This window comes from Lampris incognitus, assembly GCF_029633865.1.
Source record: "Lampris incognitus isolate fLamInc1 chromosome 3 unlocalized genomic scaffold, fLamInc1.hap2 SUPER_3_unloc_1, whole genome shotgun sequence".
NCBI lineage: Eukaryota > Metazoa > Chordata > Actinopteri > Lampriformes > Lampridae > Lampris > Lampris incognitus.
Window position 1 is genome coordinate 513,090 of NW_026611070.1, and position 19,895 is coordinate 532,984.

At 45.2% G+C, this 19,895-nt stretch overlaps 1 protein-coding gene across 6 annotated transcripts in view; it reads left to right on the plus strand.

The window, feature by feature from the left end:
* Positions 1 to 8,157: 8,157 nt before the first annotated feature.
* The window catches only part of nrf1 (nuclear respiratory factor 1), a 34,536-nt gene continuing 22,798 nt past the window's right edge, over positions 8,158 to 19,895 (plus strand). For 4 of the 6 annotated variants that reach the window (XM_056301627.1, XM_056301629.1, XM_056301630.1 and 1 more), the window contains exons 1-6: positions 8,158 to 8,220; positions 13,525 to 13,644; positions 14,328 to 14,472; positions 15,543 to 15,657; positions 15,845 to 15,971; positions 16,475 to 16,615. In XM_056301627.1, the coding sequence (XP_056157602.1) occupies positions 13,567 to 13,644; positions 14,328 to 14,472; positions 15,543 to 15,657; positions 15,845 to 15,971; positions 16,475 to 16,615 (606 nt within the window). In that variant the 5' untranslated portion in view covers positions 8,158 to 8,220; positions 13,525 to 13,566. The remainder of the gene's footprint in view (positions 8,221 to 13,524; positions 13,645 to 14,327; positions 14,473 to 15,542; positions 15,658 to 15,844; positions 15,972 to 16,474; positions 16,616 to 19,895) is intronic. The other 2 variants (XM_056301628.1, XM_056301632.1) reach the window with 1 other exon arrangement.

Here is a 19,895-nt window from a genome sequence, read left to right on the forward strand (position 1 = left end):
TGTGGCATGTTTCCTTTCAAGAAATGTCTCTCTGGCCAGTGCACCAAAGGCTGAGGTGTGTAAACAGTGTACCTATGGTGTATCTGAACGTGGTGGACACAGTCTTTTGGTCTATGCAGAAGAGGTCTGCAATGTGCTGGATTGGCAGATTCGGCTTTAGGCGCATAAGAATTAAGAGGAGCATCTGACAAGGAGAATGTTTTTGGAATGTCAACTGTCTGTGGTGGGCAAGAATCAGCACGCCCATCAGAAGAGCAAAACATGGAAGCCCAGTGTAGTACTTGACCTTCATGTCATCATCTTTCAAAAAAATAGTCATCCATCTTCTATTGGAAGAGCTCTTCCTTCGGTATCCAGTTCTCCTCCAATAAGTGGTTAATTTCATCCATCTCTGACCTCTCTCCAGCTGCATCCTGTGATGCTGCTTCATCCGTTTGTGCTGCAGGTGCAGTGTTGTTCCGTGTGGGAACCTGATGTCTCTTTGTCTTCCAGTTAAACCGCTCAGTGTGTGTTGCTTTGACTTCTGTGTGCCCGAAGTGTAATGAAGGTACCCAGTCAGGGTGACACTGTACCATTTCATAGGCTGGTTTGCCTGAAAAAGACACAGAATTTCTTTGATTAGCTGTGTAGCTATGCAGCCAGCTAGTTGTGCAAAGTTAGCTGTGTAGCTACAACCCAACAACACATGCCATATATACGAAGCTAACAGTTAAATGTGTTTTGATTATAACTTAGCTGTGTGAGACTAATGTGAACAAACTAACGTGTGTCGGGAAATAAACTTAATTTTCCCTAAAAGTGAAAAATTCAGCTTTAGCTTCCACCCATGCAGCAGCCATAGAAAGCAAACATTCCACATACAAAAACATACAAAGGTGTTACTTAATAAAAACATACAGCAAGGGTTACAGCTGCTACCCATGCCATGCGACGCCTTTTTTGTTAACTCGGCTGAGTTCCATTGTTTTGCTTCCAAGCTGGAAAGCTGTCTTTGGAGTCCCTGGGCTCCAAAAGACGCGTTCCCAGGGGCCTCATAGGATCATGACGTGGCCCTGGGTCCCGGGATATATTCAAAGACTAGCAGAGGTACCCGGCGTTGCCCCGGGAAAATGTTCTCACCAAAACAACCAACACCATTTGATCTTTACAATATAATCAACGATGAAATATAGGATAATTTATGATATGATACATGTGATAAACGAACCCTGGCATCGAGGCCTGAAAAATTCCTTCGATTGATATGACGTAACAGCGTATATAGCATCGAATGTCCAAAAGACGCCACATGTTGCCACAAAATAAACTCAATTTTGCAAATAAATCAAATTTTTCACTTGGTTTTTGAAATATTTTTCGAGCTGTGTCTTTTGTTCTACAGTGAATATTTCTGGAGTTTTAAGTGTACATACAAACATACAGTCTTGCTTTATATATACAAAGATAATATAAAATATAGCCGCAAGCGGTGATTAATGGAGTCCAAGCAGTATTGCAGCTGCCAACCAACACAATTTCACTGTTACTTTCACTTTCGTTTTTTGTGAAAATGGCGGGACAATTTTGCAGGTGGAAATGGGCGGGAATGGATGTGTTAGATTCGGGAGCTTTCACGGAATCAGAGGAGAAAATAATTTTTTTTAAATTCCGTGCAGAGCCTGAGATATGACCCAAAACGTAAATGTGCTTATTGTAGCGCCCCCATGTGTCCGATCTGTTTCATATTTGGTACATGGCTTCTATGTGCAACAAAGAATAGGAGGGTTTCCGTGCAACGTCATCACAGAGATGCGTGCGCAACTAGGGGGCAGAAAGCAGCTACAGCGCAGGGATTTTAACCAAGATAGAGCTCAGATACAGCAGAGATGACACGCAGTTGTGCAATAAACTGCACAAACCACTAAAAGGATGGATGGAAAATGTTCAATATTCTGGAATCTTAAACATTTTCATTGTTGAACCGCTTTGGTAGCTCTCAGAAGATTATGCCCTGGCTGCGCACGCACCCAGTAATGTTTGTAAACAGGAAACCTGTCTATAGAGGCGAGTGTGAATCTGGGATAGGCATTCACCCGCTGGCGAGCACTGTAGGAGAGGATGGCAATGAAGAGCGACGCAGATTTGGCCTGTGCACTGGGATGTTTTCTGGCAACTGCGGTCAGGGGCCTGTTCTTCTGGTGACGTTGCGGAAATCTTCTATCTATCTATCTATCTATCTATCTATCTATCTATCTATCTATCTATCTATCTATCTATCTATCTATCTATCTATCTATCTATCTATCTATCTATCTATCTATCTATCTATAAAGCAAGAGTGTATGTTTGTATGTTCGCTTAAAACTCCAGAAATGCTCATTGTAGAACAAAAAGAAAGGTATCTTTAGAATCAGCACTTTCCCAGGGCTGCACAGTTCCAAAAAATATTTCAAAAAACAAGTAAAAATTTTGATTTATTTGCGAAATTTAGATTATTTTGTGGCGATTTGTGGTGGCGGCAGCAGAATAGTAAGACATGCAATGTGGTTTACCCTGAGGTGCTTGAGCATTGAGCGATTAATACACATATTGGCAAAGAAGCTTGATGAATGGAATGAAAATTATGACATTTGATAATTTTCGTTAATAACGTTCATTTATTCGACAATCGTTTATCACATGTATCATATCATAAATTATTGTATATTTCATAATCGATTATATCGTAAAGATCAAATCGTGTTGGTTGTTTTGGTGAGAACATTTTCCCTGGGCAACGCCGGGTACCTCTGCTAGTATATATATAGACGGGTTTCCTGTTTACAAACATTACTGGGTGCGTGCGCAGCCAGGGGGCAAAACCGCTTTGGTAGCTCTCAAAAGATTGAGATGCATAATCTTTTGAGAGCTACCAAAGCGATTCAACAACGAAAATGTTCAACATTTTCATTGTTGAACATTTTCCACCAAATCCTTTCGGTGGTTTGTGCAGTTTGTTGCACAACAGCTGCGCGTCATCGCTGCTGTATCTGAGCTCTATCTTGGTTAAGATCTCTGTGCTGTGGTTGCTTTCTGCCCCCTAGTTGCGCACGCGTCTCTGTGATGACGTTGCACAGAAGCCCTCCTATAAAGCAAGAGTGTAGGTTTGTATGTTAGCTTTAAACTCCAGAAATACTCATTGTAGAACAAAAAGAAAGGTATCTTTAGAATCAGCGCTTTCCAATGATTGCACAGTTTGAAAATTTTTTCAAAAACCAAGTAAAAAAATTTTGATTTATTTGCGAAATTGCGTTTCTTTTGTAGCAAGTGCTAGCTCTTTCTTTCCGGTCCTCTAAGCCTCTCTCTTCTCTCTCGATTACCCAGGTGCACTATAACTCATGAACCACAGAGACACCGACAAGTCGATGATGTATATATATCTTTCTTATTAGGCGTTCAAGCAGCGATAGCTGCGGAACCCTGTTATTTTTCTGAGGATTATTATCAGGGGTCCAAGCAGCGATAGCTGCGGGAACCCTGTAGACAGGGTTCCTGTTTACAAACATTACTGGGTGCGTGTGCAGCCAGGGGGCAAAACCGCTTTGGTAGCTATCAAAAGATTATGAGAAGCATAATCGTTTAAGAGCTACCAAAGCGGTTCAACAATGAAAATGTTTTCCACCCATCCTTTTGGCGGTTTGTGCAGTTTATTGCACATCAACTGCGCGTCATCTCTGCTGTGTCTGAGCTCTATCTTGGTTAAAATCTCTGCGCTGTAGCGGCTTTCTGCCCCCTAGTTACGCACGCATCTCTGTGATGACGTTGCACGGAAACCCTCCTATATTTGCCTCCTTTCGGCGCTGTGTCCGCCATTGTCGTAGCTTCTTGGACGCGTGCTTACGATCTCGATCTGGCACCTAGGGAGTTGTTCCTTATCCGATGAGAGGGTCTAAGGACAGGATGTTGTGTTGCTGTTAAGCCCACTGAGGCATTTGTAATTTGTGATATTGGGCTATACAAATAAAATTGAATTTAATTTAATTTAATTTTTATAGAGTCCCGCTGCCCAAAGGTTAACGACCAGAAACGTCCCGAACACAGCTAAATAAGAAAATACAGGCGGTTCTGCAGATACAGACATAATACAGGATTTCTGCAGATACAGACACCGCCACACACCTTCAGTGGGTCATAAGTGATGATTAAGAGGGATTATTTTTGTAGGAGTCTATACATTAATTTTTAGGGAAATCCTTCTCGTTCTTAGATTGCCGATCACTTTTTTTTTTTAATGACGAAGCCAGTTATTTCAGCTTGCAACAAACTGTAGCGATCGGAGGGTGTGTCGCTCTGACTGTCGGTGGTTCTGTGCTGGGGTAGCACAAGGGCTCATGGGACTGTTAATGTTTGAGTTGGGATGTGTTGTCATTTTAGGGGTTTTGACTCGGACTGGGTAGAGGACTGTTTACTAACTGACTGACCTTAGGACCGTGACTTTGACTGACTTCGCCAGTTGTGACCTCTGGGAGGTGGGGGCGTCATTGTAATGTTGGTTTTGTCAAATGTTAAATGTTGTTATAAATAAAAAGCCACTCCTGTTGGTCGTGCAATGCATGAGATGCAGGTTTGGCATTAAAAAGGAAGCTCATCGCTGGTCATCCATTCTTCCTCGCAAGCTCGCCACATTGGTGTCAGAAGTGGGATAGGGCTAACGAATGGAGAGAAATCCAGAGATTGGAGCGAGACATTGAGTGGACCTGTTGGCGCTTGGAAAACCTGACGTGGCAAAAGACGTAGCCTGCCAGAAATTGAAGTTTTCCAGCCCATCCTGATGGTTCCAGTGCACCGTGGCCCCACCACCCCCTAGAAGTCAGAAGTGCCCATACAGGGGAACGCCCGCTGACCGCCACCACCGACCACCTTCTGGCGACCAGAAGGGGTGCTGCCAACGAATCACCACCACTCATCCCCACGCCCAGCCTATCTCACCCCGCAGTTGCGCATAGAACACTAACTAGCCAAGATGCCCAAGTACAACGGGATGACACAGCTAGAGCCACACCTCTTGCAAGTCCAATTCGCGGCATGGCACAGTGGACAAAGCAACAAAGCAGCTGCCATTCACCTGGCCCAGGTGTTGGAGGGTTTTGTAGGTGCTCCTTGACTTGGCCCCAGCAGAGCAGCGGGATCTCCAGGCTCTGATCATGGCATGGGAGAGGCGATTTGGGCACTGACCAGAGCAGGGAGCAGTTAGCTAGCCGCCGCCACCAAGAAGGAGAGAGCCTGGGCATCTTCGCCACAGATGTGTAGCTGCACACCTAACATGGTTATCCACAGTTCAACACAACCGCCCAAGAGGAACTGGCTCGCCACGCTTTTCTACAGGGGCTCATGCCAGAGCGGTTGCACCAGCATGTCTGCTTCGCCATGCCCCAATCCCTCAGCAAGGCTCTCTGCGAAGCTGAACAGGCTGAAGTGGCGCTCTCCACATGGTCTACCCAGCAGAAGGCCCCCTGCTCTCCAACCGCACGTCGGGTTGACCCATTGCGATTAAGAAGAAGAGGCAGGAGAGGTCTACCAAGTTCGGCCTCCACCACAGCAGCCTCATCGATGGCCTCCAACATCCAGGTGACATCCATCCTGGCTGACTGACTGCTGCTTGCAGTGTAACGAGCCTGGTCACATAGCCTTCGACTGCCCAGCACTGGCACTGAAAGCCAGAGTCACCCAGCCAGTGGGGAAACGACGATGGAGTGGTCTAGTGAGGGGACTGCAACTCCAGTCTCCAGCCCCCTTCAAGGCTGATGCATGCTAGTTGGCTGCCTAGGTCACACCAAAGAACTGTATCTGAACTACTAACTCGACGGTTAACCCTGCCGAGCCGTGGTAAACACAGGGTCTACCATTTCCCTGGTGCGACCTGGCATCTTCCTGAGCACCACTGGCCCACTCTCAGTGGCATCGTCACTAACCAACACCCAGCTGATGACGGTGACAGGAGAAAAGGCTGGCATGAGTGGGAAGAAGTCACTGAAAGTCCAGGCTGGAGTCCAGGAGCTGGTGCACGGGTTCCGGCTCACCAACATCTAAGACCCATGCATCATCGGCCTGGACCTGCTGATCCGCTGGGGAGGCTATGTTAATGTGTCGGGGGCAACCATCATCCTCGGCAGGAAGGCTGTGGTGCTCCAGTCAAGCCTGTGGAAGAACAGGCCCAAAGACCAACGAGCCAGTCGCCAAGTAGCCACCACCCCGCGGTCACAGAACCCCTGTGTGGCATTGGAGTGCCGCTACTGTCAGCGGCAAGAGGAACGGGGTCAGATGACACCGACGGTGGCACTGTCCAGACTGCCAGCTACGAGTAGAGGTGGTTCCCGTAGACCATGCAGCAACTGAGGCAGCAGCAGGAGGCAGACATGACCCTGGCGCTGGTGAGGGGCTGGCTGGAGATAGGGCGGAGCCCCAAGTGGACAGAGGTGTCAGCGCTGGGGCCCGAGGTAAAGGCGTACCACTCTCAATGGGGCAACTTTGAGCTCCACAACAGGTTGGTGTACCGGAGATGGCAAGCTCCCAGACGAGGGAACAACCTCCTGCAGCTGTTGGTGCCCCATGTTCTCTGTCCCCAGGTTCTCCAGCAGGTCCATGGCTTGGTGGGGGCAGGGCACTACGGGAATGCCAAGACCCGCCACCTCCTCAGGGGGCAGTTCTACTGGCCTGGCTGTCGATGAGACATGGAGCTACACGTGCACTGCTACAACTCCTGCGCCACCTAGAAGGGACCAACCCAGCGCTCCCACGCCCCACTGCAGCAGTATTTGGTGTTCGGGGCCCCACGCAAGCCTGAGATTGCCAGGAGAAAAGATATGGACTACTTCCAAAGACCGAGGGACTGCCTGCAGGTAGTCCACGACTACTCCCTCCGGGCCCAGGCCATTTCTGGAGCACGACGGAAGAGGACCTATGACACATGGTGCCTTGGGCAGGCTTTTGTGCGAGGGGACAATGTATGTCTGTGAATGTTCTCATTCATCCAGGTCATGGTTAACCAAAAGAGTTGAATCAAGTGCAACTGGACTTGGTATATATCCGTGAAATATATGTATACATGGTATATATATATATACATATGTGAATATATGGTATATATTCACGGATATATACCACGTCCAGTTGCACTTGATTCAACTCCTTTGGATGGGCAAGGTATGGGTGTTTTGTCCCGTTCGCAAGATGGGGATTTCCCCCAAACATTGCAGCCACTGGCAGGGACCTGGCGAGGTCATGGGCCGGCTGTCTGAAGTGGTGCTGCACCAGAACCGACTCTCCCCATACTGCCCCCTTGCTCCACCTGTTGTCTGGGGGGGGGGCGACAGCAGCACCCCATGCACTGATCAGTGTGACTCTCCTCCAGTTGCGCTGCGCTTCTTGTGAGCCCCAGGTGGCCTGTTCACCAGCGACGGCACCCTGGGCATCTAAGGGACTGTGTTGGTTGATGGGGCCGTCGAGGATGACTGACCCCTCAGATGGGGACTGTGTAGCGACCAGAGCAGGCGGTCATTCTGACTGTCGAAGATTCTGCGCTGGGGGAGCGCTGGGGCTCATGGGACTGTTAATGTTCGAGTTGAGATTGTTGTTATTTGTGTTGTTTTTGCGTGGTCGGGTGTTCTGTTGGGATGTGTTGTTGTTTGGGGGTTTGACTGGGACTGGCTAGAGGACTGTTTACTGACTGACTGAACTTAGGGCCTTGACTTGACTTAGACTGACGTCGCCTTGTGACCTGGGGGGGGGGGGTCATTGTAATGTTGGTTCTGTCAAATGTTAAGTGTTGTGATAAATAAAAGCCACTCCTGTTGGTCGTGCGGTGTATGGGACGCAGGTTTTGCATTAAAAAGGAAGCTCGTCTCTGGTCATCCATTCTTGCACGCAAGCTCGCCACAAAACTAACATTGCAAATAGTATAAAAAAGACAGCACTGGGAGCAAATCGGCGGGACCTTAATTTAAAACTGAACAAATTTGTACATTTAGTTAGCAATCCTGGAACAGAAGTTAACCTTTACGAGCCGCTGAGTTCGTGTTAAGACGACACAAGCGAACGTTTGCGGCGAGACTGTGACTTGAAAGGGGCGTGTCTTGGCGTCGCCGCTTGCAGACGAGTGTGATCGGCGGGCTGCGCCTCCGCTGTTTCTTTGTCCTCCATCGGCGCTTCGACTCCCAGCCCGGCTCGTACGGCGCAGGCCCGAAGCAGCGCAGCCGCTCTGAGGTTAGTGCCCTACCGCGCAATCTCCATCCATTTCAGCCCCGGCGCAGCCGCATCACCGAACCCGGCAGCGTCCGGGGGGTGAAGGATGTAGATTGTGCAGACGCCGACGGGGAGAAACCGGTCCGTGTTTTTGGAGAGATACGCGGCTTATTCCGACAATGATTATTCTCGGACGGGCTCTGTTAGAGCCCGGGGTGGCGACGGCGGTTAACGCAAGGCCGCTTGGGCCTGTTTAAGCGTAGTTTGGTCCGTCGACATGGCGCGTATTCTATGCTAGGGGGTCTCTGCGGTTGTGCGATAGCGCGTTGCCTGTTCATCCATACTGCTGCACTCGCACACACACGCACACATACGCACACACGTACACACACACACACGGGGGGGAGAGAGGGAGAGAGAGGCGGTTTAATGTAACTCGTGGTTACAGGTACACTCCGTTTTATTAGCGAAAGCAAAGCAATCAGAAGTGTAGCTAGCTAACCTAACTGGCTAATTAGCCGAAACTAGGGCATGGCTAGCTTAGCCGCGTATCTACAGTTAGCCAGGCGGACAGTCTGTTGACGTTACAGATACAGTGCTAGCATTTATAATGTTACTGTCATTGTTTCACTCAGGAGGTTACTGTAGGGAGTTAGCGTTAAATGCTGGCCAAATGCGACAGGGACTTGGCTAAAGCCAATTTAAAGCGTGGGCCATAGATACTAGTCATTTTGTATGATGTTTGCCAATACTGTCTGTTACCAGCGGTGAGCCCCACTAGCTGGCTAAGGTGATAGATAATGTGATGTCCATGGGGACATGGGATGCAGTTGTTACTGTCAGCCTCCAACACAGTGGTTAGCCCCCTAACCAGATATATAAGTGGTTAATCTCACATCCTATTCGAGATAATCTGGCTCCAGAATTTGTGCCATATTAAAATGGGTTTTCAATTTGAACACTGCGAACATGAATTTGTCAATCTATGTTGACTTGTATGCGTGTCATAAAAAATCTGTTATATTTATATCCAAGTGTCTGTATTGTTTGTTGTGCAGTGACTCCGTTTAAATTGAAAATAATAATTATAATATGGATGTTTGAAAATAATTGAGTTATCCAGTTAGTCCATGAGATGGTGCGTTTCATGTCCTGTGAACCACTTCACTCTCACTTTGTTCTGAGTTTGTAAATGAATGAGTGGCTGGATAGAGCTCTCTGATTCTGCTGTTAGAATATCATTTATTTACCTTCACATACAAAGATAGAGCACGCTAAATTGCAACTGCCCATTATACAAACTTCCACACTCGTTTATCATAATTTGCGTCTCATCAATCTTGACTGTTTAATCTAGAATGCTAACTTTTTAAACACACTATGGGTTTACTTGATGTAACTTTATTGTTGCCATTATATTAAACTACATTGCATTCTTGTTTGAAAAAAATCTTTGGTGCACAGCTGTACAATGACTGATCAGTTATCAAGAATTATGCCAGTCTGTCCTTTACACATTTATATGACGTATTTGAATAACTCAATGTATAGACCATGTTAAAATCAACACCACAAAATACAACTGCAAATAAACCTCACAATGAAGCAAATTTGAAGTCCTGCAGAGGTAGCTCAGTGCAGTGGTGCCATCAGGTACCTCAGGCACTATGTGCAAAAGAGTCATCAGAACAGTTTAAATGCAGTATTTTATCCTCAGACTTAAAATCATGCACACTATTTAGGCTGGCATCTGCACAATCTGAGACCATATCAATGCACTTTGCTGGATGGCTTAACAGCTGTTGTGAAAGCTGTGTATGGTCATGGCTGTCTTTTTATTCAAGAGATGAGTATGAATTTATCTCTATTTTCAACTCCATGCTCACAGTCCACAATAATCTGTATAATTTAAGATTCCGACAACTTTATTCATCCCATAAGGGTAATGCAGTTCCACAATCTACCCAGACCATACACAAACTCACAGACAAGTGACAATCATCAGTATGTCAGAGACAATAGATCAGTACATGGGCACTTTGCAAGATACCTGCAATATTTTGAAGATTGCGTCTTACAATATTGAAGGTTGTTGCGATAGTTCTCTTTTATCAGAAAAACTGTCTTTCGAGATCAAATATTCTCAGTGAGAATAACTTGGAGGTGGACCTAAACATGTTTCCTGTTTTCTCTACCTCAATGACCCACTCTAAATCAATTAATGCAGCCAGCCAACTGCATATTTCACCCACCCCTAATGTATGCTGCAAATTAAAGAGTTCTGATCATAAACATCTGTAAATTTGCCAATAGTAACACAATGCAAGTACTAACAGTAATTTTGTATTTGCATGTCTTGATGCATGCTCAGTAATCCAGGTAAGAAAATCAAAGAAAGTTGAATCATTAGTTGAGCGGTTGGTTCAGATGTGTGGACGACGCCTGGGTTAAAATTAAATCTCAAGACGAATTTCAACGACCACGTTAATTGTGGTCGTTGAAATGTGAACAGTCCTATCAAGATCACCAGGGAGGATGTGAAAAATGACAGGTTAGCCTTCTTAGACTTTGAAATTGCAATTGGTGGTGGGGGACATTTCATTGTTGATGTTTAACGTAAACCAGCACATACTGATCAGTACTTAAGGTTTGACTCTCATCATCCACTGGAGCACAAACTTAAGAGTCATCAGGATGCTGTACCACCGAGCTGACAACGTCCCCACCAACACAGCGGCCGGGGAAGTCGAGAAATCCCACATTAATCAGGCATTAGTTAAGTGTGGTTATTCTAACTGGGCATGTCTGTGAATGTTCTCATTCATCCAGGTCATGGTTATCCAATTCTGAGTCTCATCACCAGCCAGTCAGACTAGCTTGGTCTAGTCAGAAAGGCACGAACTGAGGAAGCCTCTTGGATGAGAGGCGAAACCTCTTCACGGATATATACCAAGTCCAGTTGCACTTGATTCAACTCCTTTGGATTCTAACTGGGCATTTGTCAAAGCCAGGAAGACGCCTAAACGGTGCACCAGCCGATCGAAGAGAGGAGGACAACAGCTGCCTAAGTGTAAACAAGTGGTGATTCCATATGTGGCGGGAGTGTCGGAAAAGTTGAGACACATATTTTCTAAACATTGTGTCTCAGTTGCTTTCAAACCCCAAAACACGCTGTGCCAGAAACTGGTCCACCCAAAGGATCGGGTCCCCCAGCACAAACAGAGCAATATAGTGTACTCTGTCAAGTGCCAGGAGGATTGCCATGACTTGTACATCGGGGAAACTAAACAGACGCTGGCCAAGAGGATGGCACAACACAGGAGTGCCAACGTGTCAACTGATTAAACTTTGTTTGATTTTCTTACCTGGATTATTGAGCAGGCATAAAGATGTTTGCAGAAGATTTGGGGATGTTTGCAATCACGGCATTGTAAGATGTCAACAAATGCGCAAGGATTAGAATGTGCACATCCTTGAAAGAGAGGAACGCTGGTTTGAATGGGGAGTCAAAGGGGCCATCTATGTGAAGAGGGAATGACCATCCCTGAACCAAGTGGGGAGGTCTGTCGCCATCTTACAATGGTGTGGTTATAGCTATTCCCAAATCCTCTGTGAATAGTACACAATGTAACTAGCTAATGGTCATGGCAATTTGCATATGAAACCGGTCGTTGTTGTCGGTCGTTATGCCACTGTATTGTTTATAAAGGTGGGGATACCTGCAGTCAGTTGAGACTGAAGAGGTCACTTAGATGAGTGATGAGACGTTTCTGACAAGAAACGTTGTGTTCAGATGAACTGATTCAGCTTTCTTTGATTTGTGTTTGCATTTTTAAAAGAAATTTGCCTTTACCTCGTTAAACATCCTCATCCTTTGGAAATCCAATAAAGTGTGGCTATGAGACATTTTGTTTCTACTTAAACTGGAAAAGATAAAGCTTACAATGAGCGGCTCCTCGGATAGATTTTATTCTCATTAGAAGCCATTGATTAAATATGTTGATTGCCTCCCTCCTGGCGAGGTGGCGCCATAGAAATCGGGCTTGGGCCGGCCCGGGATGAACGAATACCTTGTGGCTTGCCCACCACATACACAGCCAGCAGTTACCCAACCTCATAAAGCCCAAAAAGACCATTAAAATGGCTCAGATGCTTGCACAGTAGTTATTCTTTTATTCATTTATTCGCTTTATTTTTTATATTTTGTTAAAAGAAACACTCAACGGTAGGGAAAGTGCTCAACAAATAAGGAGCAAGCTTGTACTGTCTCATAAAGAATTTACTTGACTCACAGGATTTTCTATATATATATTCTAAAACATTTTTGCTTATTTTGTTTCCTTTTTCGCATTTATATTTAACCTCCTGTAATGTGGTTTGATTCTGTTCTAAGAAGGGGCCTGCAGGGCAGGGTAGGAGTAGATAGTATGTGGGTAAATGGGATTTGGGGACGTTAAAATATTTGAAAATATCAGTCTTTCACCTGTAATTGTTCAGTTCGATTTGTTTTCCTTGAAATAAAATTAATTTAAAAATAAAAAGAAATTTGAATATACTAAAAAGTGAGGCATTGTTCTGTCATTTTCTCCATTTAGTGGGTGGAGAAGAGTGTCAGGAGTGATTTGAGACAGAAGGGTACCAGCAAGAGTTAAAGGGAAGGTTTATGAAATGATAGTAAGACCAGCTATGTTATATGGTTTGGAGACAGTGGCACTGATGAAAAGACAGGAGGCGGAGCTGGAGGTGGCAGAGTTGAAGATGCTAAGATTTTCACTGGGAGTGACGAAGAAGGACAGGATTAGGAATGAGTATATTAGAGGGGCAGCTCAGGTTGGACGGTTTGGAGACAAAACTAGAGAGGCAAGATTGAGATGGCTTGGATGTGTGTGGAGGAGAGATGCTGGGTATATTAGGAGAAGGATGCTGAATATGGAGCTGCCAGGGAAGTGGAAAGGAGGAAGGCCAAAGAGGAGGTCTATGGATGTGGTGAGGGAGGACCTGCAGGTGGCTGGTGTGACAGGAAGATGCAGAGGACAGGAAGAAATGGAAGGAGATGATTCGCTGTGGCGACCCCTAATGGGAGCAGCTGAAAGTAGTAGTAGTTGTCATTTTTTCCAGCTATCTTTGACTCATTTTCTCTGTTTATATCCTATTGTTTGTTGCTGCAATGACCCAGATTAAAATAATAAAAATCGTGACAATAATAGATTCTGTGGTAGGTTAATGGGCAGAGCTAGAATATTAGATGGAACATTACTTATGGTTCAGATATAATTTCTTCCAGTTATATGACCTTGTAATCTTTCTCTTCCCCTCTCCTTCCAGTGAGTGTTGTCTGGATCAACAGTCTAGACAAGGAGGCAGGTGATGGAGGAGCACACGGTTCATCAAACAGAGCACATGACCACCATAGAGGCACACGCTGTCAGCCAACAGGTCCAGCAGGTGCACTTCTTAGATGAACAACCAGAAAAACTTGACTGTTTTCTCTTGCCCTCATTAGCACTAGCTAGCTTGGAGACCAAGTTATTTTTTGTTTACAGGGCACAGTGGCTGGCATATCCCAACTTGTATTTCTTAGCAGCCAGCTAAACCTTTAGAGCAAAATACACACTCTGATGTTAGTTAGCTGACAGAATAGCTTGTAGTGCCATCAAACCTACTCTTTCCTACTGGATGCACCCACCTCATAAATTAAGGGGGAAAATGTTAGTCCTCCAATATCCCTCACCCATGAAAGCATTTCTTTCATTATAGACGGGTTTCCTGTTTACAAACATTACTGGGTGCGTGCGCAGCCAGGGGGCAAAACCGCTTTGGTAGCTCTCAAAAGATTACGAGATGCATAATCTTTTGAGAGCTACCAAAGCGATTCAAAAAAAGGGGTCACATGTAAAGGCATGTGACCCCTTTGGAATGTTCAACATTTTCCACCCATCCTTTCGGCAGTTTGTGCAGTTTATTGCACAACAACTGCACGTAATCTCTGCTGTATCTGAGCTCTATCTTGGTTAAAATCTTTGCGCTGTAGCTGCTTTCTGCCCCCTAGTTGCTCACGCATCTCTGTGATGACTTTGCATGGAAACCCTCCTATAAGAATAACATGTACGAATTGCTTTGGGATGTAGGTACATGTGGCCACCTTCACTGAGACAACCATGATGAGTGCTGAGGAGGATTCCACGTCCTCCCCCGATGACGACCCCTATGATGACACTGACATCTTGAACTCGGCTGGTACGGATGAGGTCACAGCTCACCTGGCTGCAGCAGGTGAGTCTAGCCAATGGGTGAAGTAGAGTATTTGGCTTGGTGGATTTTTATGCAAGCGGATCAGTAGAGGAAAAATTACATATTAATCTAGAGTTTATATCTTGCCTGTTGCTGATAATCATTTCCTTGTCTAACTTAATTAAAATTATGCGCACTAACCAGCTAGCTGATGAAGGCTTGATTTAAGTGTCTAAGTCCATGTAAAAGTCAAACTGTTTAAAACTAGGATACCAGGATCACAAGGATAAAAGAGCAAAAACCGCAAGTCTGTGTTTCTATTTTGGAATATCAGCATGTCCACTTATTCAGGGCAAGTCTTGAAAAGTCTATTCATCATTAGCCCTGCAGCCTGGAAGACCCGTTCAGGTAAAAAACCTGCGTAGTTAATGTAATTTGTGATGATTGATCGAGATGTTTTCGCAACAATAAACACAGGCATCCCAATTTATGTCTCTTATACCATGCAATTCCAAGAAAATTCACTGTGCAGCAAGATTAAGGATGGCATGACCAAAAAAGGGTTTTGAGTACTCTCTGTCCTCAGATCTTGTTCTCCTGGAGTTATTTTTGTAGATTATGTTGTAATCTTGCATCTGTGCTGACTTGTTCCTTGTAATGACTTTGTTCAACCAGCAGGCGGGGTTCATGGATCACTTAGCTGAGGCTGAATTCCTAATAATGTAACCGTTCGCTAAAAACTATTTTTGCATGCATCTTCCTTACACATCTCATTTCTATAACACACAAAATAGGTTTTAGAGTGTTTGTTGTGAGGTTCAGCTAACATGCCAGCAAGTGTCATTCAAGAGATAACAGTTGCCTGACTCAACTGGATCATCTCAAATATGTATTTGAATTCCACTTCACTCAGATACTGTGTAGAAGAAAGGACGAGTATAAACTCACTAAGCAGTATCAGAATACACTATATAAACTACTGCAAGAACAATACATACCAGAAAAACAAAGAAAACAGCTGAGGACAAAATTCAGACATAAACTATGCTGTGAAAGCTGATGATTTATCCGTAGCTATTTTAACAGACAAGTCTGTTTCTGATTCTCATCAGGACCAGTGGGCATGGCTGCTGCTGCTGCTGTGGCAACCGGTAAGAAACGCAAGAGGCCACATATCTTTGAATCCAATCCTTCCATTCGCAAGAGGCAACAGACTCGTCTGCTAAGGTCAGCTTCCCACTGCTCAAAGCGGCTTTCCCAAATTCCCACACCATGATATAGTCATTTCACTAGAAGTTTATATCAATTTGAATGCCTGAAATTAGCTTCTTGTTGTAAAATCTGTTACACTGCTATTTGCTAAGGGTAGGAACTACCCTGAGCTAATAAGTATTGGTGTTGTACTTATATTCAGGAAACTAAGAGCAACGCTTGATGAGTACACCACTAGGGTAGGCCAGCAGGCTATAGTGCTGTGTATCTCCCCCTCCAAACCCAACCCTGTCTTCAAGGTGTTTGGCGCCGCCCCTCTGGAGAATGTAGTAAGTGTTCAGCGCTTTTAAGTGTCCTGGTGAAAGTAGGCCACTATTTGTAGGTCGCTATTATTTATGTATGTATTTCCTAATGCTGTCTGCAATGCTGATATCTTAGTTCTTGCACAAGTCCAAATGATAAAAGATATCAACTTTATACTTTTATCATCCAAAGGCAGCAGTATTTGCATTAAAAATTTAACATGCCATTAATTTTGATACGCTTTATATAACAATAATGACCATAATTAAAACGTAATTTAATTGCTATAAACCAAAAGGTGCTTTTACTTAGTGTTACCCCTCTTCAAAGTTCTTTGTCATTTATTATACTTGTTAAGTTTGCAGCTGAATTGCATTTATGCTTAAACCTAAATTGATACTTGTGAATTTGCTGAATTATTGCTTGCCTTGTCCCTCTTTGCATGAGTGTCATTTTCGTTTATGTGCCCCACCTCCCTTTCAATTTATCCATTTTGCTGTATAGTATATCTCTTCCTTCTTTGTCTCAGGTACGGAAATACAAGAGTATGATGTTAGAGGACCTTGAGAATGCCCTGGCTGAACATGCCCCTGCTGGGGGCGAGCTGGCTTCAGAGCTGCCCCCCCTCACTATTGATGGCATCCCTGTCTCTGTGGACAAGATGACTCAGGTGAAATTGAAATCTGTGGCTGGGTGTGAAAATCAGCCCAAGCCACTAGAAAAAGAGTTTTTTGGTTTTTTTGAGCGGTGGATGATCTTTAACTCTGCATTCGAAAATCTTTTCCGTAACGTTCTCTGGTGAGACTCCACATGACATTGACCTATCTGTTTTGACCAACTTCACCATTTTTTTAAAAGATTGCATTCATTCAAAAATCCCATTTTGGTATCTAAACGGCTTGTGAGGGCTGCCACCAGAGGGTGTCAGTGGACCATAATTCAAAATCAACCTTGCAATTGTGGGCTTAACAAGTGTGAGCAACAGCTTAGCTAACTATATGGATCAAGGTCAAATGCTTGGTTTTAGCTATTTTAGTACCAGCGCTGTCATTTGAGCCTTTGGTTGATGTATTTTTATTCCATGATTATTACTTCCACATTAAGATTCACTTTGATTCTGAAGGACAGCATCATTGTGTGGGCTAAATTGGAATCCAGACATGTGATTGATGTTTTACAGGAAATACATTTTCAAATGCATTCAAGTGTCTTCACTAAACCAGACAGGGTGTAGTAACACTGATCAAATAAGAGAATGTTGCATCAACAGTAGAATAGAGTCTATAAGAGAATGGAGTCAAGCACATTGACTTGGGGACACACCGCAACATGAACGCTGCTGGCAGCCGTAGCCCTGTCTCATCTCAAGGGAAGTCTGCTTGTTTACTCCACTATCCCAGCTCTGTTGACGCAGTCATTGGATCATTGTCGGAGCAGCAGCATGTCACTGGCCCTCCGAGACAGCACTCAGCGCTCCGGGATCATGGCAGCCAATCCGAGAGCCAGATGGGTCCTCAGGGCAGGTGCTTGTTTGAACCAGGAAGCAACAGGCTGCTTGTTTGTAGATTTGAGGATGAGATTAGCAGCAGTAACCTGTTGTCTCACTTAGCTCTGCTAGACTGGGTAGAAATCGTGTCGGGTTGGGGGTGGTGTGTGTGTGTGTGCGCGTGCCATTTGTTTCGAAAGGATGCCTCCCAATCCCACTGGTAAAGGTTGACCACACTTGGGTTTTTGACAGCCATTAGAGGCAGGCTTAACCTGGAGTGGAAGATATAGTCTGTGTCAGTCAATGATGCTTTTGTTGATGTAAAGAAGAGATGACTTATCAAGCAGACATTTTTTTGGTTCTCTGGGACTTCATCTCAGCGGTATCCCAGGAGAAGCGCTCCTTCAGCAGTCACTGGTTAGTCCAGTGTATGGAGCAGTGGTAGCAGATGATGCGGGGGCTAGCCTGAGCCCATAATTAACCCCCATCATCCCTTGTCAGGGCTAGGGACACGGCAACATAGCTGCCTCGGTAGATGCTGATTGGACCATCACATGGAGGATTAGGATTTGGGGTGGGGAGGTGGGTGTGAGGACAACATGCCACTTAACTCTCCAGCCACTGTAATTAGGCCATCTGCCCTCGCACGCATATATCAACACTAGGGTTGGGTACCGAACCCGGTACTTTTAGGGTACTGACCAAATTACATTGGTACTACCGAATACCGATTCACATTAAATCAATCAGTGCCAAACTTCGGTACCTTGAGAGTGGGTTGTGAATTAAAAGAAATATTGATAAGACTCCTTATGAGGCTTTTTAAAAATCCCTCCTAGTTTACCTTAAGTGCGCATCTGGATGAGAGAATATACGTTAGAGAGGAAGGGAGAGAGCGAGACTGTTACCCCTCCCCTAAACCTACAGCTTGTTCAAGTCCGACACCGTCAGAGCAATGGTGAGCCGAAAACAGTCTCAATTGTGGTTACGTGTTTCCAAACTTGACGCAGACGACACTCACGGCAATATTTGTGATACAAAATTAAAAGCTCATGGCGCTGCGCAACCGCCGCTGTGGGCTATGCGTCGCAAACTGTGGTCACTCGCTCATGGACGACCTGAGAGGGACGTTTTAGTAGGAGGCAAACGGGCACTCATTAGTCTTTGATATGTTAACTATGTGCTTCTCAAAATTTCCGGGAATAATAATTAACTAAAATGGAATGAGTCTGTCTTTCCTTCGATTTTTCTCGACAACCGTTCATCTGATCGACTTAACACTTGGCAGGTGTGCATGGGTCTGGATGCCTGTGTTCGCTTACTTTTTTTTTTTTTTTTTTTGGGATTCCCCCCCCCCCTTTTTTTTTTTTTTTTTTCGTTTTTCTCCCCAATTGTATCCGGGCAATTACCCCACTCATCCGAGCCGTCCCGGTCGCTGCTCCACTCCTTCTGCTGATCCGGGGAGGGCTGCAGACTACCTACCACATGCCTCCTCCGATACATGTGGAGTCGCCAGCCACTTCTTTTCACCTGACAGTGAGGAGTTTCGCCAGGGGACGTAGCATGGGGGAGGATCACGCTATTTCACCCAGTTCCCCCTCCCCCTGAACAGGCGCCCCGACTGACCAGAGGAGGCGCTAGTGCAGCAACCAAGACACATACCCACATCCAGCTTCCCACCTACAGACATGGCCGATTGTGTCTGTAGGGACACCTGACCAAGCCGGAGGTAAAGTAAAATGGGGATTTGAAGCAGGATCCCCGTGTTGGTAGGCAACAGAATAGACCGCCACGCTACCCGATGCCTGCTTACTTATTTTTTACAACTGAAATTAACATTTTTGTTATTACAGAGAGAGGAAAGTACCGAAAAACAGGTACCATTGAGTACCGGTAACGGTACCACTATCGGTTCAGATGTGAATGGTACCCAACCCTCATCAAAACACATATCCACATAGATCAAGCCACAGGTGGAATTGCACAAGCTAAGATAGTTGGGTAGTAAGGCAAGTCATGTCTACTAGAATGGCCACTGCCCACTTTTATTATCTGTTATCAAATGCAAATTCAGCTGAAGCTCCCCCACTTTATTTTTTATTACTTTGTCCTATCTGTTGTACGTAACGTGGGTGTGTGTGTGTGTGTGTGAGTGAGTGAGTGAGTGAATGAAGGGGGTTTGGGGGAAGGGGGGATTTATTTCTCTTGGAACCAAATTTAGCCCATGATGTCAAGGCAGACAGACGCTGCAGTGCCTCATTGTGCAATATAATCTCTCCAGTGATGCCTGCATATTATCAGGACACTGAGGACATTGGCACTAAACCCCACCCCACCCCGGGTGCATGCATGTATGTGCATTTTTGTGGGTGAGAGTGCATGAGCACACTTGCTTATTTGTTCTGGAAGTTTGTGTGATAAAACTACGTGTGCACAACTGCGCTTTATTAAAACAGGTTGTTGG